Here is a 26,411-nt window from a genome sequence, read left to right as displayed (position 1 = left end):
TGGGCATAGGGGCTTCAGCCCAGGGTGGGAGGGTTGTCACCTGAGCCCTGTCATCCAGGGCTGAATCCCTCGGACTCAGGCTTTGGCCCCGGATCCCAGCAAGTCTAAGGCAGCCTTGGTGACCCCATTTAAAATGGGTTGTGACCCACTTTGGGTTCCCGACCATTCTTTTCTGGGATGCTATTGGAGTAGTTATAAATATTTTTACTAGCAGTAGATTTGTTCAGAAATCACAAATGAATCAAAGCATTATCAAGTCCCCAACACAGAAATTTCACTCTTTCCATATTTCTAGGATATCTGCGCATGGCTTGTTCTTAGATATTCTCCTACCCATCCATTTGTTAATTTGCTGTTTGAAAATAACCCTTCATTTTTTCCCCTTTGCAAACAAGAGGTTCCATTTGGAGCTGGGGTGCTTTCTGTGTGTTCAGCCAGTCACAGACCATTTTTCTTCTCCACAGATCGACTCCTACGATGTGACTGTGGCAGAAGACCTGGGAGAAATCCAGCTGCTAAAAATTGAGAAGCGAAAGTACTGGGTTCATGATGACTGGTACCTCAGGTACATCACTGTGAAAACGCCAGTAGGTGACCATCTGGAATTCCCATGTTACAGATGGATTACAGAAGATAAAGAGATTGTCCTCCGAGATGGAAGAGGTGAGCGTCATGAGAGAACTACCAACCCCTAGCTCAGGAATTTAAATTTCACTGCTTTTGGGGGGGCATGTTCTATGCCCTTGTTGTGGCCCCAGAGCTGGAGGATCTATCCAGCCCTGGGGCAGAGGAGATCTATGCCCCCGCTGATTACTGGGGGGACCCGTGCCCCTGCTCCTCCTCCTTGTGCTCGCCCCTGACCCTAGAGCAATGAGGACTCCCCCTATCTTTCCGTCTCCTTCCAGAGGCACCCAAACCCTCTCTCCAACTCCAGTTCCTTCTCTCCCACCTGCAAACCTACCACACCCCTTGTGGGATATATGCTCCTGGCTGACCGTGATCTCAGTGCTGGTTTATGAACTGTCCACTGGGTCTTGCACAGGGAAACGAGTTGGGTTACTTTGAGGACACGTGCTAAGGAGATTTTTTTTCCAGCGGTGGAGATGGTCAGTACACTGTTCCTAAATTGCAGGCTGGCCTCAATGCTCAGTTTGCCGGCTGATCCATTGCTGGAAAGCCTCTCTAGTCCTTGGCCGAGCATCCCTTGGCTGCCTAACCTTGAGACTCTAAAATATAGCGGTTTTCCCAGTATTATCCACCTGGAAACTGTCTCGTTTTCTAAAACCCAGGAAAGGGCAGCTTGGAATGAAATTCCAGTTCAGAGAGCATTAGGGCTGGCTGGGAAGTAGAATTCAACTAAGGTGTTTCATCCTGCAAGAGCCAGAAACAGGCTGATGGTGTGAAATGTGTCGGAGATAGCTGTTGATGCTGTGCTGAGAAAAGTGCCCTAGCCCTTGTGTGCTACCCCTGCATTTTAACTGGCTCTGGTTACCCACTGCCAATACAGTACCGTGGCCAAAGACAGGCACTTCATTGGCTACATAATCCAGTTACTCACAACTGTGCCTTTGTGGCAATTAAGTCTGACTACTGCAATATGCTATAGTGTGCACCATTAAAAATGCTGATCTAGTGCCAGTAGATATGGGTTGGGAACCAAGGGTTTAACCAGTTTTGCTGCATTCAGGTCATTGGCTGCATAATTAGACATGCAGCCCTAAGGAGTTTGCTTTTCAGTGGTTAAGGCCCTTAATAGTCAGGTGCCAACTTTTTTTCTCAGCTTCTGGCTCCCTCATTGATCTCTCCACCTGTGGGGTATTCGGAGGGGTAGGAGAGGGATTCTCCATAACTTGCCATGGCTTTATTTCAACCCTTGCTTTCAAGAGAGGAAGGTGGTGTGTGGATTTCAGTTTGTGAAGAAGTAAAGAACATTAGCAAGATCCTGCCAGTAGCTTAACCAGACTGCATTGTCTACTATCAGCCCTGTTCCATCTGCCATTTCTACCTCTGAACCTTAAACAAACATTTCCTGAAAATCCCTAATGGCTTTATTTGCATTCTCTTTTGTGTATGTAAAGCGGGTCGGGTCTTGTCCATCACTTTTCCTTGTGGGTTGTCCTGTTAGCTGCTCTTTCTCTTCTGTTCCCCATCCTTTCTAAGAAAGTCTCTTAGGGCCACATGTTCAGAGCATCAAGCCATCAGTTTTGGAAAGCCTCTCTCTTTCTTCTGATCCTGAAGCTACCGGCATGGAACTTGGCGTGGAAGAAACACTTGTTCTTGCAGTGTAAGAACAGAGAGTATGAACCTAGGAGAGGGATGTCAAGACATTTTCTAGCGTCAGCATTCTTCAGCAGAGAAGATTTAGCAAGGCTGTATCTTCCTTGATCATTTGTCGCTCCTCAACCTTAACCAACCTCCACCCTGTACTGAGGGGACTTATGCCCTGGCTCCATAGCTTTGGGGTTAATGTGGTGGTCTCAGAATCCAGGGGTCACAGGTTCAACTCTCACTGGGGCCTGGATTGTAATCTCTGCCTCATACTCTCCTCACTGGTTCTTCCTCAGTTGCTTGTCACTCTTCAGCCTTAACCAACCTCCTTCCTGTACAGAGGGGCCTAGCACAGCAGATGAATATTCTGCTGTAGTCTGATGTGTAGAAGTTATTCTTCGAGACACTCTGCAGGGTAGCAATTCTGAAAATGAAAATAACCCTTTTGCTGTTCAGACCCATTGAATTTCACTGGGCAGGGGGCAAACTGTCTGCTATAATTGAGTACAAGAGAGAACTGCAGCTGATTTGCTACAGCACATAGCAGGAGAACCCAGATAATGACAGACACTTATGTCCCATTACCCAACTGGAGGATTAGACAGTGAAGGGTAAAGAAACCTCATAGCACTGCTTCTTCATTTGTTCACAGCAAAGCTGCACCGGGATGACAAGACTCAGATCCTCAAGCAGCACAGACGCAAAGAACTTGAAGAACGGCAAAAAATGTATCGGTGAGTTTCCTTTAACAGTCCTGCTTTGTGATGTCAGCTGCCCAGGGAGGCCTAGTTCTATTCCTAGCAGGTGAGTGTGCATGGCACAAAATCACCATGGTGACTGTTTGTAAACAGGGTCTGAATGAGCTAGAGGTGAACTGGGGGGGAAAGACTTCAGGAGCAGACTGCATTTGCATGGACATGCCTACTCTGCATAGGTGTTCAGCACACAGAGTTTCTTTGCCCAAGTGATCAGTTGTGGCTGGTCTAGGGTAATGAAATGTTGTTACCTTATTGTATGAGTAAATGGCAGCAGAACTCTACTTAGCCTGTCCTGATTGAGGGGGTCACCCTAACCCAAACCTAAACGGGAGGTGGGGATGCCAAATCCCAATGAGAGCTAAAGTGGGGAGGATGATAGGTGTTTTGTGCAGTATCATAGCCAGTGAGATTAAGCTGAGGTATGATTGTTGCTAGTTGAAAACTTTTCCCTTGGTGTGGACTTTGCCTAAAAGAGTCCTAGACATTTGACTCCACTCCTCTTTCCAGTGATTAAAGACAGAGCTGACTGGACTCAGCTGAGATCTTTGTTTCTGTTCAGTGATTATTAGAACTGAAATCACTGATGAGCATGTTTTGGGGCTAAGCTGTAGAAGTGGTATTGGGACAGTGTTGCAGTGAAAGACAATGAAGAGGCAGCCACAGCAAGGTTCCCCTCTAGGCAGTGAAATCACTAAGAGCTGAGCTAAAGCGGGAAACCTCAGAACATGGCATTGCAGAAGTGGTGGTGAGCAGTGAACAGCAGCAATGGTATGAGTGACAGAGAGGACAGTTGCAGCAAGTGGCCAGCGGTAGCAGAGATAATAGCAGCAGTGGTGAGCAGTGGCACAGATAGCAGCAGCAGTGGAGGCATTGCTCAATGCCCCCCTCCTTCCAGAGGTGGGAGGTGAATCCATGTGAATGCACCTCTGAACTCTGGATTGTCACTGGCCAAAGCCAATCAGCTGAGAGTGGGGAGCAGCAGATGGAAAGGGGAGTGGCATGTTAAAGGGACATTCATTTGTTGGTCTTCCACAATGCAAAGTGGGAAACTGAGGCAAAGGATGCTGCCCAACGTACTGTAGGGTGGATGTTTGCTTATGGTAATGTGCTTTTGAATGGTGGTTGTGGTGTTTTCCCAGATTAACACTAGTTCCAATTCCTCTTTTAATAGAAGTTTTCTTTTGCTATACACAGGCTCCGTGCTTGTGAGTGGGGAAGTGTTGCTTCTTAGCAGCGCCCAGGGATGGTGTGTTGTTTTCATGGATTACAGGGTGGGGGCTCAAGCCAGTTCTGTTTTGCATTATTGAGAGGAATCCCTAGCTATTGAACCTGGCCCTTGTTGCTCCTGACTCCTCTGGGGAGAAGGGTTACAAGCTGGCAGCTTCCACAGAGTGGCCGAGCACTGGATGGAGACAGAACGTCCCTCTGACTCCCGGAGCAGGTCTCTTCAGGTCAGTGTTAAAGCAGGCTGGAAGGATGGTGCAGTCAGGCTGGACCGGATGCTGCAAATACCATACCAGTTCTGTGAGCAGACAAAACCCTTCACTCGCCCATATTGTCTAGATGACACATTTCACCCAGACTGAATTCATTGAGGCAATTCATTCCAGTGCTTAACCACTGACAGTTAGGCAGTTTTTCCTAATGTCCAGCCTAAACCTCCCTTGCTGCAATTTAAGCTTGTTCTATCCTTAGAGGTTAAGAACAACAATTTTTCTCCCTCCTCCTTGTAACAACCTTTTATGTACTTGAAACTGTTATCATGTCCCCTCTCAGTCTTCTCTTTTTTAGACTAAACAAATCCAGTTTTTTCAATCTTCCCTCATAGATCATGCTTTCTAGTCCTTTAGTCATTTTTGTTGCTCTTCTCTGGATTTTCTCCAATTTGTCCACATCTTTCCTGAAATGTGGCACCCAGAACTGGACACAGTACTCCAGTTGAGGCCTAATCAGTGTGGAGTAGAGCGGAAGAATTACTTCTCATGTCTTGCTTACAACACTCCTGCTAATACATCCCAGAATGATGTTCGCTTGTTTTGCAACAGTGTTACACTGTTGACTCATATTTAGCTTGTGGTCCACTACAACCTCCAGATCCCTTTCTGCAGTACAGACGCTCCCCAGTTACACAAACCCGACTTACGCAAATCCGCACTTATGAAAAAAGTTCCGTAAGTTCCGTAAGCTAGAAACTTTTTTTTGTTTTTTGTTTTTTGTTTTTTTTTGTTTTTTTGGGGGGGGGTGTAATTGTCGGAGATACGTTCCCGATTTACGCAAAATTCGAGTTACGCAAGGCATTCCAGAACGGAACGCCTTGCGTAAGTTGGGGAGTGTCTGTACTCCTTCCTAGGCAGTCATTTCCCATTTTGTATGTGTGCAACTGATTTTTCCTTCCTAAGTGGAGTACTTTGCATTTGTCCTTATTGAATTTCATTCTATTTACTTCAGACCATTTCTCCAGTTTGTCCAGATCAGTTTGAATTTTAATCCTATCCTCCAAAGCACTTGCAACCCCTCCCAACTTGGTATCCTCCGCAAACTTTATAAGTGTACTCTCTATGCCATTATCTAAATCATTGATGAAGATATTGAACAGTACCGGACCCAGAACTGATCCCTGCGGGACCCCACTCATTATACCCTTCCAGCATGACTGTGAACCACCGAAACTCTCTGGGAAGGGTTTTCCAACCAGTTATGCACCCACCTTATAGTAGCTCCATCTAGGTTGTATTTCCCTAGTTTGTTTATGAGAAGGTCATGCAAGACAATATCAAAAGCTTTATTAAAGTCAAGATATACCACATCTACCGCTTCCCCCTTATCCACAAAGGTTGTTACCCTGTCAAAGAAAGCTATCAGGTTGGTTTGATGTGATTTGTTCTTGACAAATCCATGCTGACTGTTACTTATCACCTTATTATTTTTTAAATGTTTGCAAATTGATTGATTAATTATTTTTTTAAATTAATGTAGATATCCTATCTCCTAGAACTGGAAGAGACCTTGAAAGGTCATCAAGTCCAGCCCCCTACCTTCACTAGCAGGACCAAGTACTGATTTTTGCTCCTAGATCCCTAAGTGGCCCCCTCAAGGATTGAACTCACATCCCTAGGTTCAACAGGCCAGTGCTCAAACCACTGAGCTATCCCTCCCCATTGCGGTGTTATCTTTCCAGATACAGAAGTTAAGCTGACTGGTCTGTAATGAGACAGAGACTTCCTTCGAAATGATGGGAAACAGAATAGAAAGAGCAGCTACCGGGACAATTCCCGAGGAAAAGTTCTGGACAAGACCAGCTTTACATGCACAAAAGGGAATGCAAATAAAGCCATTTGGAATTCAAGGGTAATGGCTGTTTAAGGTTCAGAGGTAGAAATGGCAGCTCTATCAGGACAGAAAACAAACAATGCAATCTGCATCTGACTGGCAATCTGACAGGCTTTCTATTGTTCTTCCTTCTTCGCAAACCACCTTCCTTTGGTTTGAAATAAAAATTTCCCACTCAGATTCCAACACAATGGGCACAGTGTAAGAACATTAGTATAGTAGAAAGTACCACAGCATTGTGCCTCCTTTAGGTAGCGTTAGTTTTCTTCTAAGCTGTTAAGGGGGTTCTGCGTCTCTGTAGTGTTGCCTTTTGGAAGAGAACAAACTTAGCCTGAGCACTTTAAGCTGTTAGAAACTTTATGACCCTTTTTCTGCATAAGAGTGAGGCATGCCAGCCAAATGTACATCCCACTAAATGATTTCTGCAGTTTTAGCTGGATACAGTACTATTTATTTCCAGCCTAGAGGCGGAATGTGGTCTAATTGGCTGAGCATGGGACGAGACAGCAGGGACTTCTGAGAACTTATCCTAGTTCTGAGGCATGTCACCTTTCCATGTGTTTCCTTATCTGTAATGTGTGTTTCTGTTATTAATAAAATAGTGTTGCATTGCTGTGTGCTGGCCTGTTCCATCACAGTGCTGGATGTATGAGAGGGTGGGGTGAGTGAGTCCTATATGTTATACTTGCATACCCATATCTTATGAACCAAATCTTAAGAGGTGCTATGCAACTGCAGCTCCTAGTGAAGTCAAAGGGCATTTCAGTGCCTTCTGGTTTGTGGCCCTATATATACATTATGGGCCTGATTCTTAGCTCCGAAACATGCTCATCAGTGATTTCAGTTCTAATAATCACTGAACAGAAACAAGGATCTCAGCTGAGTCTAATCAGCTCTGTCTTTAACCACTGGAAAGGGGAGGGGGTCTTCCACACCTGCTGGCTTTCACCCAACCCTTCTTTAAAAATTTTCCACAACCTTTTTGTTCTACATGCCAGCAGTCTGGTTCCGTTTTGGTTAAGGTGGAGCCCATCCCTCCTGCATAAGCTACTCCCGCCCCAAAATTTTCCACAGTTCCTAATCAACCTAAATCCCTCCTCCCTACGCCATCGTCTCATCCATGCATTTAGACCATAGCGCCTAGAAGCTCTAATCAAGGACCAGGATCCCATTGTGCTAGGCGCTGTACAAACACAGAACAAAAAGATAGGTCCTGCCCAAAACAGCCGACAATGTTCTCTCTAGTTGCATTGCTCACTGCTGTGAACCATATGCCTCAGTGCCGTGAATGATATTTCTAGCAGACTTATCAGGGATACTGATAATGACATATTTATAACAATGCCTTTCATTCTGAAGGAACCAAACGTGCTTTATTTACACACACACACTGAAGGTCTGATTCCGCATTGCCAGGCATGGCCATTTACACCTGTGCAAAGTGGTGTAAACACATTACTCATTTCATAGCCTTTGACACTCACTGCACACAGAGGTCAATGACTACACAAGGTGCAAAGCTGTGGAGAATCAGATCACCATTAATGACTGCTTCTTGGAGCTGCTAGTCCTGGAACCCACAAGGGGAGAGGCAATTCTTGATTTAGTCTTAAATGGCATACTGGATCTCTTCCAAGATGTGAATATAGCTGAACCTGTTGGTAATAGCGACCATAATGTAATTAAATTTAACTTCCTCGGGGGGGCAGGGAGGGGGAAGAAATACGAAAAACACTCACCACAGTAACAGTTAACTTCACAAAGGGGAGCTACACAAAAATGAGGATGCTGATTAGCTAGAGATTAAAAAGCTCAGTGACAAGGGTAAAATACCTACAAGCAGCCTGGAGACTACTTAAAAACACCATAATAAAGTCTCAGACTACATATATACCCCAAATAAAAAAACAAACACCACAGGAGGACTGAAAGAATGCCACCATGGCTAAACAGAAGAGTAATGGAGGCAAAAAGGCATCCTTTAAAATTTGCAACTCAAATCCTAATGGGGAAAATAGGAAGGAGCACAAACTCTGTCAAGTAAAATGTACAAGTATAAAAGGCAGGCCAAGAAAGAATTTGAGAAGCAACTTGCTAAAGATGTATAACCTCAGAGTAAAATTGAAGCCAGAAGCCTCCCAAACAGTCAGCAGGGCCACTAGACAACAAAATGGTTAAAGGAGCTCTCAGGAAGACAAGGCCATTGCAGAGGAGCTAAATGAATTATTTGCATCGGTCTTCACTGCAGAGGATGTGGGGGAAATAATCACATCAGAGCTATTCTTTTGGAGTGACAGATCTGAGGAACTGTCCCAAATTGATATGTCAATAGAAGAGGTTTTGGAACACATTAATAAACTAAACAGTAATCAGTCACCAGGACCAGATGGTATTCCCCCAAGAGTTCTGAAGGAACTCAAATATGAAATTGCAGAACTACTAACTGGTATGTAACCTATCATTCAAATCAGCTTCTGTACCAGATAACTGGAGGATAGCTAATGTGATGCCAATTTTTTTAAAAGGCTCCAGAGGTGATCCTGGCAATTACAGGCCAGTAAGCCTGACTTCGGTACCAGGCAAACTGGTTGAAACTATAGTAAAGAATAGAATGATCAGACACATAGATGAACACAATAGGTTGGGGAAGAGTCAACATGCCTTTTGCAAAGGGAAATCATCCCTCACCAATCTATTAGAATTCTTTGAGGTAGTGAACAAGCATGTGGACAAGGGTGATCCAGTGGATATAGTGTACTTAGATTTTCAGAAAGCCTTTGACAAGGTCTCTCACCAAAGACTCTTAAGGAAAGTAAGTAATCATAGGACAAGATGGGAGGTCCTCTCAGGGATTATTAACTGATTAAAAGACAGGAAAGAAATGATAGGAATAAATGGTCAGTTTTCAGAACGGAGAGAGGTAAATAGCAGGGTCCCCCACAGATCTGTATAAGGACCTGTGCTGTTCAACATATTCATTAAGGGAAAAGGGGATGAGCAATGAAGTGGTAAAGTTGGCAGATGACACAAAATTATTCGAAATAGTTAAGTCCAAAGCAGACTCGGAGGGAATCAGAGGGAATCTCACCAAACTGGGTGACTGGGTAACAAAAGGGCAGATGAAATTCAATGGTGATAAGTGCAAAGTAATGCACAGTGGAAAAAATCATTCCAAGTATACATGTACAATGATGGGGTATAAATTAGGTCTGACCCTAAGTTCCCTCTAAGCTGTGCAGCAGCCTATTAAGTACCGCACAGTTGCTCAGGGCTGCGGCAGGGAGAGATGCCTCTCCCCCAGCCCCAGAACTGCCACAGCAGGGAGAGGTACCTCTTTCCGCCAACCTCAGCCCAGTCCCGGACCTATTGCAGTTGGGGGAGAGGCGCCCCTTCCTTAGCCCCAGCCCAGCCCTGCCACGGCCTTGGGAAAAGCACCTATCCCACGGATCCAGCCCAGCCCTGGACCTACTGCGGCTGGAGGAGAGGCACCCCGGCCCGGACCTGCCACAGCCCCGGCCCGGACCTGCCACAGCCAGGGAAGAGGTGCCTATCATGTGGCTCCAACCCCGGAGCTGCCGCATCAGGGAGAGGCAGGGAGAGATGCTCTCCTCCAGCCCTAGACTTGTCACGGCCAGGGCAGAGGCTATTATCCAATGGCCCTAGCCCCAGAGCTGCCACAGTGGGGAGAGGCGCTTCCTCCTCCCCCAGCCCCGGTGCTGCTGTGGGGAGAGAGAGATGGGAGAGTCCTCTCTCCCTGCTGTAGCCCCAGGGCAGCCTTCACCCCAAACTCCTCATCTCTGGCCGCACCACAGAGCCCACACCCCCAGCCGGAGCCCTCACCACTCCCACACACCCCAACCCTCTGCCCCAGCCCTGAGCCCCCCATCGCTGGCCCCACCCTCCCACACTCCAAACCCCTCAGCCTCACCCTCATGAATTTTGTTATGTGCAGCAACATGGAGGTAATATGAAGTTGTGGTGGCCAAAAGTGTAAGTGGGTTCAAAAAAGAACTGGATTAGTTCATGGAGAATAAGTCTATCAATGGCTATTAGTCAACCCCATGCTCTGAGTGACCATAAACCCCTGAATACCAGAAGCTGGGAGGAGAAGACAGAGATGGATCACTCCATGATTGCCCTGTTCTGTGCAATTCCCCTAAAGTGCTGGTGCTGGCCAGTGTTGAAGACAGGATACTGGGCAAGATGGACCATCATCCAACCTAGCATAGTAGCTCTTTTATCCTTATAGTAATACAAATAATTAATAACAATGACATTAAAGATACTATGCTGTGCTGTTTACATGGTTGACACCACTCCCTTTCCTTTTTTCCCTCTTCCCTTTCTCAGATGGAAGGAATGGCATCCCGGCTTTCCTTTAAGCATCGATGCGAATTGTCACAGTGACTTGCCTCGCGACATCCAGTTTGACAGTGAGAAGGGAGTCGATTTCGTTCTGAACTACTCGAAAGCGTATGTGTTTCTGTAGAATTTCTGATCAGAAAAGCTGGGAGTGGGGGACATGTGTGAAATTGTATTTTGTTCAAGATGTTTCCCTTCTTTTAAATTTAAAAACTAGAAATTTCATTGGGCTATTGAAGTTTGAAAATTTGGAAGTGGTTTTATGGTTGGTCAATAAATGGGGAAGATACTGCACACCTTCCCCCCAAATTTGTCTTTTTTTTTTTTTTTTCATTTCAAAATTTGAAACATTTGGAGCTTTGAGCTGGAAAAGTTTCAGGCATGACACTAAATCGTGCTTTGGGGATCACAGGGGAGCAAAAGAGAGATTGGTGACAAACCAAGGTACAGGGAATGTCTGCTGAGCAAAGACTGGGCATGCAGTGTACAATACCTTTTGATGGGATAACCCACAATTAAACATAACTTGTCTGTGGGTTAGTGAAATCTCCAGCCAACCCACCAACCTCTGCATCTCTCACATCACTCATGAAACATGGTCATGACCATTCATCAGCATTAAAGATCCCATGAAACTCTTAGTACAGGGGGAATGAGACAGTCACCAGCTAATGGACAGCCCTCACTGAGAATAAGCCTGTCCTATCCACCAGGGGCTGGACTAGGTATCTTAATGTTTTAAAATGCTGTTTTAAAAGCTGTGCTGTTGCCCATTAGAGGAACCAGACATCATTAATGTCAGCCAACATGACTTGATCCAAACTAAGGACTATTATTTCCCAGAGTCCAGCTGAGCACCTGGATTGTCCCAAGCCATGATCTCATTGGGCCTTCTTTATGATGTCACAGCCATGCCCCAACTCACAGCAATGCGTGTTTGGCATTCACCACCAAAACAAGAGGAAAATGCCTTCGCACATCGCATTACATAGAATTCTACTATTGTTAAATTGGTGGGTGGGAGCGCGAGAGAGCATCCATCCCCCTCAGCCACACCTGGTCCCACAGTGGCATTTCTCTTTTTCTTCTCCCTGCTACTTTTCCTTCTGCTAGGAAGGATTTTTCATAGTGGATGGACACTGAATGTTTTAAAACTTTTTTTGAAATGCAAATATAGCGCTTGAAGAGAAGGAGCCGGACTCCATATAGCAATGAGCTCCCTATTGGGACCCTTCTCCAGCAGCTGCAGGCACTTAGCCTTCCATCTTATGCTACCCAGTGTACTCAAGGCATGAACGAATAGCTGACTAATGCACCCCCTCTTATGGCTTGGTCATGACAGCAGGAGAGACATCTGGGTGTTACAGCATGTGATTAAGTTGATGTTACAGATCATAGTCCAATGTTTCCCCTTTGACTGATGCTCTCAGTTAGTAAATACCTATTCTGCTTAAGGGCCAGATTCTGATACCTCTACTCACTGTGCATAGTACCCTACTAGTCACATAGTCCCATTTGTTTCAGTGAGACTATTTGAGGAATGTCACAACTGGGAATTGGATGGTCAACCTGACTGGATGGAGCAGGAGTCAAACCAAGGGTCAAAGCTAGAGTCGGAGTCAGAGAGTCAAGCCAAGGATTGGAGCCAGAGTTGGAGACCAGGCGCAGGGAACAGGAATAAGACAGAAACCAGGAGCAGGTCAGGTCAGGTAGCATAGAATAGCATATGGCAGGTTTGTAGCAGCAGCAAGCTGGGAGCCACGCTGTTGTGCAGACAACTCCTTATGTCTCTTCTGGCTTAAACAGTGTATCCGGCCCAATCAGGTCCCTGTGGGTGGTACCTTTAGTGGTGCTTAAGGTCTTAGGTCTACCAGTTCTCCAATTAGTTGAGCCATTGGGGTGCGGGGGAGGGTGGGGTGTAGATGCAGCAGCGGCCTGCAGGCCTGGGCCCAGGCCCTGTGGATCCTTACAAGGAATACGTTAGGGATTTTCAAAGATGCTTAAGGGAATTAGGTGCCCAGATTTGGGTGCCTGACTCCCTTAGTCCGCTTTGAAAATCCCTCAACACGAGAGAGGGGGTTTTATGAGATAGCATTTCCTTTATTTTTAATCCAGTGCCCCCATATTCTTATTAATGACAAAGGGGGTGGGGGAAGGGGCGCAACTCCTTGGTAAGGGAAAAAGGGAAGGAAAGTTAAGCAAAGGAAGTTTTATGATTTATAGATACCAGGAGCGCTAACTGTTTCATAGATTCCTTGATTGGTAAGGCCAGAAGGGGGACCATAGAGATCATATTCTGACCTCCTGTATAACACAGGCCAGAGAATTCCTGCTCTTGTCTTGAGCCTGTAACTTCTGGCTATGCCTTTGCCTGCTAGATTAAAGAGTCCTCTTACCGCAAATATTTCCCATGTAGGTACTTAGAGGCTGTGATCAAATCGCCTCTTAACCTTTGCTTTGATAGGCTTTGTCTTTCTAAAAGCAGAAGTGTAACTGAAGTCTGCAGTTGTTGCCAACAGACTGTAAATGCTGAACAGATTATTGAGTTTCATTTCTCCATAAAGGCCAGATTTGTCAATGAATTTGACTTCCAGAGACATGGATCTGTTTGTGTCGAGCATAACTCTGCAAGCAGTTGTCAAGTTGTTAGTTGCATTATTTCTCTCTATATATTTATTGGGTTTCTAAAGAACAATCCTTTAATTTATTGTCAGTGACATAAGGTGTTTAGAGAGACAGGGTGCGTGAGGTAATGTCTGTTAGTGGACCAACTTCTGTTGGGGAGAGCAACAAGCTTTCAAACCCACCCACAGCCCTTCTTCAGGTCTTAAGGTGTTGTGCAATGTATCCCTTTCTGAGTTCCTCATTTGGTCCCATAGGCGGGCCTGATGTGGAATCAGTAACTGCTCTATCAAACTTCAAATGCCACTATTTCATCATGCAGGAGGGGAAATGGCCTCTTTACAATATCATCTTACATTTATATAGCACCAACCAGCCTGCAGGATCTCAAAAAGCAGTTTACAAACTAGATACAAGAATCGTTTCACCCACCACTGAAATGCAGCTGCCTCTGGGATAGAATGCAGCAGTAGCTGAGCAGTGCACAACAAAATGGCTCAACTCGTTAGGACAAGAAGGGAAGAGAAATACAATTTGAAACTGCCAGGACATAGGGGGTAAAGATGTAAAATAAGCAGTGATAGTGTCCAAAATATTCTAAAGTACTGTAGATCAGTACTACTGGAGAATCCTGGAGGTGTTTTTTTAAAGCCTAAGCCTAGTGGGATTTTTAGAAGTGCCTAACTCCCTTTGAATCAATTGGACTTAGGTGCCTAACCCATTTAGGTGCTTACATAAATCCCACTAGGTGCAAAGCAGAATGTTCAGGCACCTAAATATCCTTGTAAGTGCAGTCCCTAGGAGCCCAAGTTCCAGGGGCTTTCACTTAGTGAAGTCACTTAAGCACTGAATATTTTGCTTAAGAGACACTCTCTGGTAGTTAGAGCAGAGTACTGGGTGTCAGGACTCCTGAATTCTTTTCTTGAGGGGGACTGTGTTCTGTAGTTAGAGGAAAGGGGGTGGGGATCTTCAGTGGTATCAGGAATTCACCCCAGAAACTCTGTGCTCAGATCTGCCACTGGCTTTCTCTGTGTCCTTAGTAACATGAGTAGCAGTATGCAATACTCTGCTCTAGTGCCCGGTCCAAAGTTAGGGGAAGGGACCTGTTACTGCTGACAGCTAGGGGAGTTCTCCTTTAGCTCAGGTGGTAGAGCTTTGGGGACTGTAAAACCAGGGTTCCAAGGCCAGGATTTTATAGGGTGGGGTATGGGATTCATCAGATCATTGGATCTGGTGGCTGAAATGTGCAAATCATTGATGCTTTACCAGACCGTGTGAAAGTTGACTGTTCCAGTCTGTGCAGACTGGTGGTGGTGTAGGATTCATACCGCCTGGGTTTAGCTCATGACGCTTAGTGAAAACAGTTCCCTGCCCCTGGTTTTGCATTGGAGCCAAGGGAAGTGACACATTTTGCAGCCTGAGGCTGGTTCGGAAGCTCTTTGAATGATCTCTAGCAGAGCTACAAGCAAACCAGGGCTGAGTTCAGCGTTTGTGATGAAACCACGCAAGCCTTTTCTGGTTTCAGGGTTACTTGCAAACATTTTGCCCAGGTCAGCTCTGTGGCTCACCTTCCCAGTCCAATGGGAAGCCAAGGAGGAGGCTCCATGCATATTTGTAACTATGGTGCTCCGAGAAGCATGCAGGAAGGATGGTATTGTGACGTTCGCTTGCTCTTCAAGGAGCAGTGCCTGGCATAGAACAGGCAACTCAGTGTTATACAGTCACAACATGGGCTTAGAACAAAGTGGGGGCAACCCCACAGGAAGAGATCCATGCAAGAGAAACTGGTGAAAGCTCCTGAGGCTACTCCCTCAGTCCAGACACTGGCTGTGCATGCTCACGAAGGCATTGAGGAGGATCCCCTAAAGAGGCATTACAGAGCCAGCCCTCATCCAGGAACATGTTCCTTATTCTATTATTATTAGATCTGTGCCAATTCCCTTAACTGTTGCACAAGTTACACTGGTCTACAATTTTTGAGAAGTCGTCTGCTTCAGAGATAAAATAAAAAATATTTATTATGTATTTTGATGTGCTGAATTCAAATATGACAATTAAAACAACTGATTGGCTACTGTTTCTAAGATATTTAAGTTTTTACATTTTATGTCTATGTATATTGTGTAGATAGTAGAGTTTTAATCATAAATTGTAAATCTAGGTCTTTTCATGTGGTTATGGTTGCTTTACATGATAATATTTCACCTGTCCTGTTTATGTAACACTTTAAAAATCAGCAGAAGGGTTATATAAATAAAATTTATTATGAAACAAAAGGCCAAAAACTCTTATGTACATAGTTTAGTCCTATTCAGTGTCTACTCGGCGCTTCTTGGCTTGTCTCTTGTATTCATTAAATGGAGCATCTCTTGTCACTGTCCAGCAATAGTCTGCAAGCATTGATGGGCTCCATTTGCCCTGATAGCGTTTCTCCATTGTTGCAATGTCCTGGTGAAATCGCTCGCCGTGCTCGTCGCTCACTGCTCCGCAGTTCGGTGGACAAAAATCTAGATGAGAGTGCAAAAAATGTATCTTTAGTGACATGTTGCAACCAAGGCTTTTGTATGCCTTGAGGACGTTTTCCACCAACAACCTTGTTGTTTCCGAGAAAATTTATTGCCCCTAACTGGAAGGCTTTCCATGCCGTCTTTTCTTTGCCACGCAGTGCATGGTCAAATGCATCATCTCGAAGAAGTTCATGAATCTGAGGATCAACAAAGACACCTTCCTTTATCTTAGCTTCACATAACTTTGGAAATTTTCCACGGAGGTACTTGAAAGCTGCTTGTGTTTTGTCAATGGCCTTGACAAAGTTCTTCATCAGACCCCGCTTGATGTGTAAGGGTGGTAACAAAATCTTCCTTGATTCAACAAGTGGTGGATGCTGAACACTTTTCCTCCCAGGCTCCAATGACTGTCGGAGTGGCCAATCTTTCTTGATGTAGTGGGAATCTCTTGCACGACTATCCCATTCGCAGAGAAAACAGCCGTACTTTGTGTATCCAGTCTGCAGACCGAGCAAGAGAGCAACAACCTTCAAATCGCCACAAAGCTGCCACTGATGTTGGTCATAGTTTATGCACCTCAAAAGTTGTTTCATGTTGTCATAGGTTTCCTTCATATGGACTGCATGACCAACTGGAATTGATGGCAAAACATTGCCATTATGCAGTAAAACAGCTTTAAGACTCGTCTTCGATGAATCAATGAACAGTCCCCACTCATCTGGATTGTGAACAATGTTGAGGGCTGCCATCACACCATCGATGTTGTTGCAGGCTACAAGATCACCTTCCATAAAGAAAAATGGGACAAGATCTTTCTGACGGTCACGGAACATGGAAACCCTAACATCACCTGCCAGGAGATTCCACTGCTGTAGTCTGGAGCCCAACAGCTCTGCCTTACTCTTGGGTAGTTCCAAATCCCTGACAAGGTCATTCAGTTCACCTTGTGTTATGAGGTGTGGTTCAGAGGAGGAGGATGGGAGAAAATGTGGGTCCTGTGACATTGATGGTTCAGGACCAGAAGTTTCATCCTCTTCCTCTTCCTCGTCTGACTCAAGTGAGAATGATTCTGGTGCATCAGGAACCGGCAGTCCTTCTCCGTGGGGTACTGGGCGTATAGCTGATGGAATGTTTGGATAATGCACAGTCCACTTTTTCTTCTTTGACACACCTTTCCCAACTGGAGGCACCATGCAGAAGTAACAATTGCTGGTATGATCTGTTGGTTCTCTCCAAATCATTGGCACTGCAAAAGGCATAGATTTCCTTTTCCTGTTCAACCACTGGCGAAGATTTGTTGCACAAGTGTTGCAACATATGTGTGGGGCCCACCTCTTGTCCCGATCTCCAATTTTGCAGCCAAAATAAAGGTGATAGGCTTTCTTTACCATAGTGGTTATACTGCGCTTTTGTGATGCAAAAGTCACTTCACCACAAACATAGCAGAAGTTATCTGCACTGTTCACACAAGAACGAGGCATCCCTGCTCACTTTGGCTAAACAGAAATGTGTCCCTTTGTAAAATCAAACACTGACAAATAAGAGAACACGACACTGTATGATTTCTAGAGCTGATATAGGGCAATTTGTTCAGCAGAGTGATGTAAGCTTCATTATGATTGCATCATCCATGACTTCTAGGAATAACATGATGCAATTCATATCATGTATGACGCAATACCAGCTTCAGATTGCATCATTCATTGTTTTGCCTAAAAAGCAAGTACTGTCCAAACCCAGTCATAGATTTATTCATAGATCCAGTCAAAGATGTATTTTAGTCATTTCTGGTTTAAATTGAGATCCCTTCCCTTTAGAACTCACTTATCCTCCGCCATCAGGGATCCCAAGTCAAGGGTCATATCTAGTGACCCAATAGCATATCTTGAAAACTAGAGCCAATCAACAATTTTAAGCATCATTTTCGTTCTCAGTGACCCAGAATTAGTAAAGTTTGACTACATTTATTTCAGAAGCATTTTGGCTGTAGAGCAGTGTTATTTACAAGCTTTTAAAGCACATATTCTCAAGGAGATGCTACCGATATGCTAGTGCAAGATGCCTGCTCCCCAACCTCAAGGGACTACATTGCAGGGCCCTTTGGTGACATAGTAAGAGCAGCCACATGTGAAAGCCAGCTGTGGTATTTGCAGCATGTTACCAGATATCTTGATAATAGTGAAAAGAATTACACAGAGCATTTAGAAGAGTGGGGAAAGTTAGCATCTCCAATGGGTTACCCCCACTTCTTAGGAACCTAAATCTTTAAGGCAGCTGTTCTCCAGAAGCGATGTGATACGTCAGACACATGCAAGGAAAGGAAATTGAGAAGCAGTTTTATTATGGAAGAAATAAAATCAGTGCTGTGGGGCTGGGATGCCTGTCTCTGGAAGTGGCTGGGACCCAGAACTGGAAAACCCATGGCAGGGTTAGCATTCAGGTGAGGGTCTGTGTTGTAGAGAAAGGCAGTGAAGGGTGTTTGTAAGCACAGAATATAACTGGGAGGAATGGGGTGAACATGAGCCAAGGGAAAATGTTCTAACTATGGAATAGTCTCCCAGGCGGAATGGTGTAAGCGCCATCACATGGAACATTTAAAACTGAACTCAATCTCAGGAGGTTACTGAGGAAAGTCACGTGTAAGCAGGCGTTCGGAGCACAGGGTGACTAATCTAGAAGGTGTGGATGTCCGGCAAACCCCAAAGCTCACCCTGAACTCTGTGCCAGAGTCCCAGAGTGTATGGCTGTGCTGGGCCAGCAACCTGCATGTGAAGATACCATATTGCAAACAATTCCCAGCCACATCTACCTCACTCCTATGCAGTGCCCCGATTGCCAATGGAGAGAAGAGTTTTGTTCTGAGTTCCTGGGGGGGAAGTTGTTCAAAAAGAGGAAGCATTGTGGTTTCCTTTCTAGTGAACTGGCTTTTAAACAGCTGGGCATGGTTGCATGCGTGTCTCTCCCTGTAGCAGAGCAAAGGGGCACGTAATCTCATGCTCTAGACTAAAGCCAGGAATTGCAGAGGAGGAGGTTGCCGTCTATTACGCAATGATTGCAAGTTGCATCAGTGTAAGTAGGCAGCTGGAAATAACTGTTTCTGCAGTTGGGATTCTCGTGTTAGTTTTGAATCTGCAGAGACCAATCATTTCCTTTTCAATTCTCTGAATTATATACTCTCCTCCTGCTGCCTCAGGATTCGAGTTTGTTACTCCTGTTGGCATCATTAGGAGTGACGTGTATAACTTTGTAAGAACCCAGGTGTGAGAAGAAGACTTTACAGTGATGGAGAGAATCCCAGCTTCATTCTTAGATTCCGACATGGGTTTGTCCAGTCAGTATATTGGGGTCGCATGCAACCAGGGTTCCAAAGTGGCCTTGAATTTTGGGTGCCCCCCTTTGTGAATGTCTAACCTAAGGTGCTTTGGACTTGAGTCTCAGAGGTTTTGAACACCTGTAGCTCCCACTGGCTTCAACTGGAGACATGGGTGCTCAACCCTTCGGAAAAATCCGGCCCAAGGATCTCAAGCTGGGTACCCAAAATCAATGGCCACTTCTGAAAAAAATGTGCTTTAATGTCTCTATAGGGCTGGTTTATTTAGCTCCCCAACAACCGTGCCACCTCCATGTTGGCCTCTCCCAATCTAAGCAGGATCAAGACAGGTCAGTACCTGGGTGGGAGACCTACAATGCCAGAAAAAAATTATGAAGGGAGGTATTAATTCTGGAGGTAGTACAGTTCCTTCAGCATCTGTACTGGTCTGATGCTCCAGAAGGAGACACTGCTGCTAGAGGTGCTGTCTTTTGCCTTCTATTTTATGTCTCATACAAAAGCATCTATGGAATCTAAAGATCCCACGGCACATCTTGCAAGTATATGGGAGTTAATCCTGGTGTCATGTTTCCATCTGGGGATTTACATTCTCACTCCCTCTTCTCCTTCTACGGTTTCAAGCAGTATGATATTCTGCACTTCCTATCTTAAACTAAACTATTGTGTTGTGTGTGGTTGCTGTGCACTGTTAAAAAGCAACAGTGTTCTACCCCAGAGGCAGCTGCAGTTTGGTTAGGGTTGCCAACCCTCTAGGATTGTCCTGGAGTCTCCAGGAATTAAAGATTAATCTTTAAAGATTGTGTCATGTAATGACACCTCCAGGAATATGTCCAGCCAAAACTGGCATCGCAGGTAGGGTTTGAAATGATTTTCTGCATATTTAGCTTTGTAAAGGTAAGTGCTTTGTTAACTTGCTAGTTAGGGCTTTAGAACCTGCTGGGTCTGGCTGGACAGGAAATTTAAACTGGACAAGCAGCTCCCAAGTAGGGTCTGTAAATTCACTTATAATTCTGCTCACTTCTTGCTTCTTCCTGAGACTCATCCAACAGCCAATGACCCTCTGGGGGAAGCAGCCCTTCCTGTTATCTCGCCTTAGCGTAAAATCATGTCCATGCTTTAGTCTCCCTTCTTGATGCTCAGAGAAGGGCCTTCTCTTGGTCCTTGTATGATCCTTTCTGATCCCTATAAACTAGGATCAGATGTCCTGTAAATCACCTTCTTTTCCGGCTACACAGATCCACCAGCTTTCGCTCTTAGTGCACCACTCAGGTACCTCTTGTTACTTCTTCTGTTATAATCTTGGTACCCAGAAACAAATGGATGATTTCACACCTGACCCTGTTTAGCATCTTATCTCCCTGGATTCATGGATAAATTCCCCTCTCAGTGCAGCCAAACACCTTTTATTTTTTTCCCTCATTTGCTGCCATCACTTTCTGGGGGCCATTTTGCAAACTATTTCTTCCTGCCACTCCAGCCTTTTGCCCTCCCTGGCTGTGTCTAGTGCTGTCCTAGTCAAGGGGCATAAATCTGCCTCAACTGACAATGAATTCACTCTTCTGGCCACTTTCCAACAAGCTGTTACTTCAGATCCTCAGGTAGTCTCCGCAGACATCCCTTGCTCATTGCCTGGTTCACCTTAGTGTTGCTGGTCAGTTTCTACTCAACAAATTGTCAGTGTCAGCACAAAGCCACTCCTCCATTCCAGCCCCAGTGTCAGGACAAAGCCCTCCTCCAGTCCAGCCCACTCCTCACCTTTCAGTTGAAAGAAGTGATTTCTTTTTAATAATACTAAAGCTTTGCATGTGCATAGCACTTCACTAACTTTAAGCCCCTGGGGTAAATCAATCGGATTATCTCTATTTATAGGAGGGAAAACTGAGGTACCGAGCGGTGAAGTGACTTGACCAAAGCTATAGAGGAAGCCTGTGTCTGAGCTGGGATTAGAACTGGGGAGTGTCTGACTTCCAGGCCAGTGTTCAGACTATTTCTTAAATCAGATTATTTGGTTCTTGAGATTTTCATTTAATTAAATAGAGCATCACATTATCCCACTGACTGAATAACATAGAGAGTTCTCAAAGCATCCCACCCTTACTGTTTTATGAATTCATGTTGCCGTTTATTATAACTTCTTCGGCCTCTCTGTTAGCCAGTTATTAATGTCAGCGCCAGACTGAGAAATGGTATCTACTGGCCTGGCTTCCCACATGATGTATTATCAGCTAGTTCGCTAAAACCCTACTAGATTACACCCATTGACATCATTCCCTCTTCTACCACTCCGAGATTAGATTTTCCTGGTGTAGGTTTTGGATGTGGCTCTTGTTTGGACTGTTGGTCCACTGAGTGCAGTATCCTGCCTCTGTCCATGGCACATACCTGTTACAGATGAAGGCAAAACAAATGAACATATTTCTGCTGCAGTAACACCGTTGTAAAGACAGGGGACAGAGAGCTGACTGTCTACAAGTCAGTCAGAATGCAATGGAAGAGAGGAATGTAGGGGGGGAGTGAAGGAAGGTAACAATAAAACAAACACATCCTGGTTTTGCAGTAATAGGCACAAGGGGAAAATCCTCCATAGCTCCTGCAATAATAATCTTGCATCCAGAAGCATGAGATTTTGATGCTGAGACCTACGTAGAACAAGTAGGATTTTCAAAGGGAGTTAGGTGCCTAAATCACGTAGGCGTGTTTGAAAACTCCACCCTTAGTCCACTCCCCAGAAGACAGCTGGCCACATCATACGCCGCCCCTACAATTAGCACTAATGTCACTTGCTGGGTTTTGTGTGCGGGTGCTGGGTGGTGCTAGCGGCCGGTGGGATACAGATCAGGCCAGACGATCTGGTGGAGCTTTCTGACCTTAAACTCATAGGCTGAGAGATTTTCAGGCCAGAAGGGACCATCGTGATCATCTAGTCTGACCTCCTGCCCATCGCAGGCCACAGAACCGCACCCATCCACTCCTGCAATAGCCCCCTAACGTCTGGCTGGATTACTGAAGTCCATGGTTTAAGGTCTTACAGAGACTCCACCATTTACACTAGTTTAAACCTGCAAGTGACCCATGCCCCATGCTGCAGAGGAAGGCGAAAACACCCCAGGGTGACTCTTGGATTTGCACAGGAGCTGAACTCCCTCCCCTCCTGCTCTAAGGCTGAGGCTTATTGATGGAGCACTGTGAAGAAACTTGCTCTGCGACTGCTGGTGCTGCTTGTATTCTGGAGACCAGGTTGAGTGAAATTCCAGGCAAGGTGGTTGGGGTTCACCTAGGACTTGGAAGACCTGGCTTCAAGCTTGTTCTCTGCCACAGGCTTCCTGTGTTGTGACCTTGGGCAAGTCACTTAGGGCCGAATCTTCAAAGATGCTTAGTTGCCTAAGTCCCATTTAAATCAATGTGCATTAGGCACCTAAGTCCCTTTGAGGAGCTATGACTTAGTCGCTTGGGCCTCACTTCCCCCTGTATTTAATGGGGATGAAGGCACTGCCCTGCCCCAAAGGGGAGTTGTGAGGATAAATCCATTAAGGGTTGTTGGGTGCTAAAATTCCACAGTGATGGGGGACCATAGATGTACTTAGTATAGCTAGATAAATAGTGTCTCATCTACAGGGAATGTTTTTAACAACTCTCCCAGTGTTGGTCTAACACCAATGCCTCTCCCCAATGCTACCAGTGGCAAGTGTTTTTAATAATACTTTGCTCCGATAGCATTTTTACTACAAGGCCATCTAGACCTGCTGTTGATCGGGTTAAACAATGTGGCGTGGATTTGAGCTGCCAACGTACCAATGAGAGAATTCCTAAGCACCCCCAACCCAGTCTGTTCCATTCAGGTTCTCTGCTCCCAGCACCTGAGCCCCCTCCCATACATGAAGTGACATGGCTAGCCTCGGTCACGTTTGGTTCTGTCTTTTTCTTTCTCCCACGAGGGAGAGTGGGGGGGGGGGAATTTTGAGCCTAAATATTTGAACGTAGTTCTATAGATGGGTGTAGATGCAGCCCAGAGCCCTTTAGAGAGGATAATGTCACACAGTTCACCACCATGAAATTTACTATGGGTGTGTGGTAAGGGGAGAATTATAAGAAGGGCTGGTGAGGAGGCTGCAAATGGCTTTTTAGTGTTGTCGTCTTTTCCATAGGATGGAGAATCTCTATGTCAACCGCTTCATGCACATGTTCCAGTCCTCCTGGAGTGACTTTGCAGATTTCGAGAAGATCTTTGTCCGAATCAGCAATACAATCTCTGGTGGGTTTGTCTTTACTTGTCAGTATTTGCTTTAGAGAGTGACTAATTGTTCCCCTTTCTTAGTACTAACTGGAACGGAAGTGGCTCATGCCTGAGCGTCTGGTCTGTTCTGATCTGCCTCAGCCACATGCTGTCTGAAAAGCACAGTTTAGATGAGCAGTTAGAACTCTAGTTTATGGGGCCAAAAGGACACCACTCAACTCGAAAACCAAGTGCTACTTCAAACACAAATAGCTGGGCTGAAGGCGGAATTCCCTGGAGGAGGTTTTCTACTCCGTACTAGGCAGGAGGCCAGACTAGGTGGTCCCTTCTAGCTTTTAGGAAATCTATGAACACTGTCAAAGTCCCCAAGTCACTTAGGGACAGACTTTCAAAGCTATTTAGGCACCTGAAGATGCACATTGGCACCCAATGGGATTTTTCAAAGCACTTAAGCAGGTCAGGTGCCCAACTCCCATTGATTTCAAGGAGAGTTAGGCACTTAATCTGTTCAAGTGCTTTTGAAAATCCCATCAGGCACCTGTCTGCATCTTTAGATGCCTAGATACCTTTTAAATCTGTCCCTTGGGCACTTCTGAAAACTTTACACTTCAAATTCATCGAATTTAAGGCTAGAAGGGACTGTTGTGGAAGTCCTGCCTGGCCCAAACCAGAGAACCAAACCCAAAGCCCCATTTTCAAAAGTGATTTAGGCTCCTAATTCTTACTGAAAATTAGTGGGGTATAGAAACCTAAATGCACTTTTGAAAATGCTAATCCAAAAATGAATCAAAAGTAGTTTCATGTGTTGGTCCTGCCTTAGTGTGTGGGGGATGGACTTTAGGACCTCTTGAGGCCTCTCCAAGTCTGACATTTCTATGATTACACCTGCTCCCAAGTTCTCCTGCCAATGTTTGGGGCTTTACAATCAAATTTATTTATGTTTTTCTCTCTGTGTTGCTATGTGAAAGACCCACACAAACAGGAGAAACTGCCCTCCCTGACTATGAAAGGGAAACAGTGAAACTGACTCTATACCAAGTGCTGTCAGGTACCAAAATAAAACACATTTGTCTCTGATCCCTTTCAGTTAATTGTAGTAATCTCCGCTGTTACTTGAAACAATAGTAGGTAAAATATTTTCAGACAGAAGAATGTTTAGGTTTTTTTAAATTGATGGTGTCCCTTTAAACTTCCTTAGGTGCTGGTTAAGAATTTTATACATAGATTCCCTGAAGCTATTAACTGTTTAGTCAAGCAAAATGGGAATTAACAAAAATATGGGTAATGCTTATGATCTCTTGAATACAAGAAACAATGCCACATAGGGCATGCAGAGCTGTTAAAACCTGATTACAATATTTTGTTCCATGTAATAAGATGGTTTCCTAAAGTACTTTATTATAGATGAAAGCCATATAAATTAACTAATAACTTTTCTGTCCTAATAAGGCTCTCCAGTGCCGCAAACATTTGTGTATGTGCTTGACTTTGATTTAATTAGGATTAATGCTTAATATGACCATTCCCCTGCTTAAAGCTAAGCATATGTGTAAGTGTTTGCAGAACCGGGATGAGTATGAGGATGAGTTCAAGTTACTGTTCTTTGCAATCCCATGGTTTCTGTCCCAAACATGAGAAATGTTGCCACCTCATCCCAACTTCCAGTACAGATACAAAATCACTGTGCAATTTGCAAGCATGATGGAAATATAAGCTTGAAGCAATCCACAATATTTTACTTCTGGTAGAAAGCAATTGCTGTCTTCAAATATATTATTTTTCAGATCCATTCATCTTTATATTTCCATATGTCTGTGGTCTTCTTGCTTTAAGCTAGAGTAGACAAGAAGGAGCTTTCATAAAAATGTCTGGTCAGGCAGAAAAGAAGAAATACTGGAAATCTCTCCCTGCCCCCCATGAGGCATCAACTGAACTTTCTTTTGCTGTAACCTGATGTTGAAATGTGAATACTGTGTGTTCCTGTCTCATATGTCATTGGCTGGAACGGCAGCATGACGTTATGAAATCTACATCACAAGATAATGGTGGAAAACACCCAGTGCAACACAAAAGTAATAGCATGGCAAAAAATAGAACAAAAACTAACAAGCAACAAAAAAAGGATTGAATGAATTTTGCATTTTGCTAGTGTAATGTTGCCTAATCTAGTACAAGTGGATGCAGAATCTCCCTGTATGATTATAATTCATTCCCATACCTAATGATCTTAGATCTCTACAGGACCAAAAGGTCTCCAAAATGCTTTGCAAACTTTCTGTATTCAAGAATTGCTTCACTCCCTACTGAAATGTAGCCACAAGTGGGTGGGAACAGAGTGGTCGTTTAATGATACAATGTGCAATAGCTTAGAACAGAAAGTGAACAGTGAAGATATTTTATTATCGTTTTGCGACTACAAGGGCAGTTTAATTTGAGTGACTGTTATAAACCCGTATTACATGTAGGACACAAATATATTGAAAAAAAATCCTTTTCTGGATATCTCATTTACTTAGTGAGGTTCTGTGCCTAGTATAATGCAAAAACCATCAGCAGGTAGTGATATGAGTGCTGCATGTTTGTATCTCCTTCAGAATACGTGATGCAGCACTGGCAGGAAGATTTTATGTTTGGATACCAGTTCCTGAATGGATGCAATCCTGTAATGATCAAAAGATGCAGAGAGCTACCCAAAAAGCTTCCAGTTACCACCGATATGGTAGAATGCAGCCTGGAAAGGAACCTGACTCTGGAAGAGGAAATAAAGGTACAGCATTGAATGAGCATTGACTTGTTCTTTCACCTTGTCTCTCCATATTTATAACAACACTCCTATCACTGTGCTATCCTGGCATGGTTTCAGTTATCTCCTTTCATGTGGTTTGTAATGGCAAAGCCAACTTTTTAGATTAGAGCAATTCTGTTCACTTTTTTCACTTCCGAGGAGAACGCCTGCAGTTTGAGTAGGCAAGTTTTAGTCCAATTCCCATTAGAGAAAT

The 26,411-nt window shown here is 44.6% G+C and overlaps 1 protein-coding gene across 1 annotated transcript in view; it reads left to right on the top strand.

Moving 5' to 3' along the window:
* Nucleotides 1-464: 464 nt before the first annotated feature.
* ALOX5 (arachidonate 5-lipoxygenase) overlaps nucleotides 465-26,411 on the top strand; it is a gene marked incomplete at its 5' end in the record, with an annotated part of 39,869 nt that continues 13,922 nt past the window's right edge. The window contains 5 exon segments of the mRNA XM_034776985.1: nucleotides 465-663; nucleotides 2,921-3,002; nucleotides 10,707-10,829; nucleotides 23,324-23,430; nucleotides 26,007-26,179. Of these exon segments, the coding sequence (XP_034632876.1) occupies nucleotides 465-663; nucleotides 2,921-3,002; nucleotides 10,707-10,829; nucleotides 23,324-23,430; nucleotides 26,007-26,179 (684 nt within the window).

This window comes from Trachemys scripta, chromosome 7 (genome assembly GCF_013100865.1).
Source record: "Trachemys scripta elegans isolate TJP31775 chromosome 7, CAS_Tse_1.0, whole genome shotgun sequence".
Classification (NCBI taxonomy): Eukaryota; Metazoa; Chordata; order Testudines; family Emydidae; genus Trachemys; species Trachemys scripta.
The sequence above is the reverse complement of the archived record's forward strand: the minus strand, read 5'-3'. Positions and strand labels throughout refer to the sequence as shown.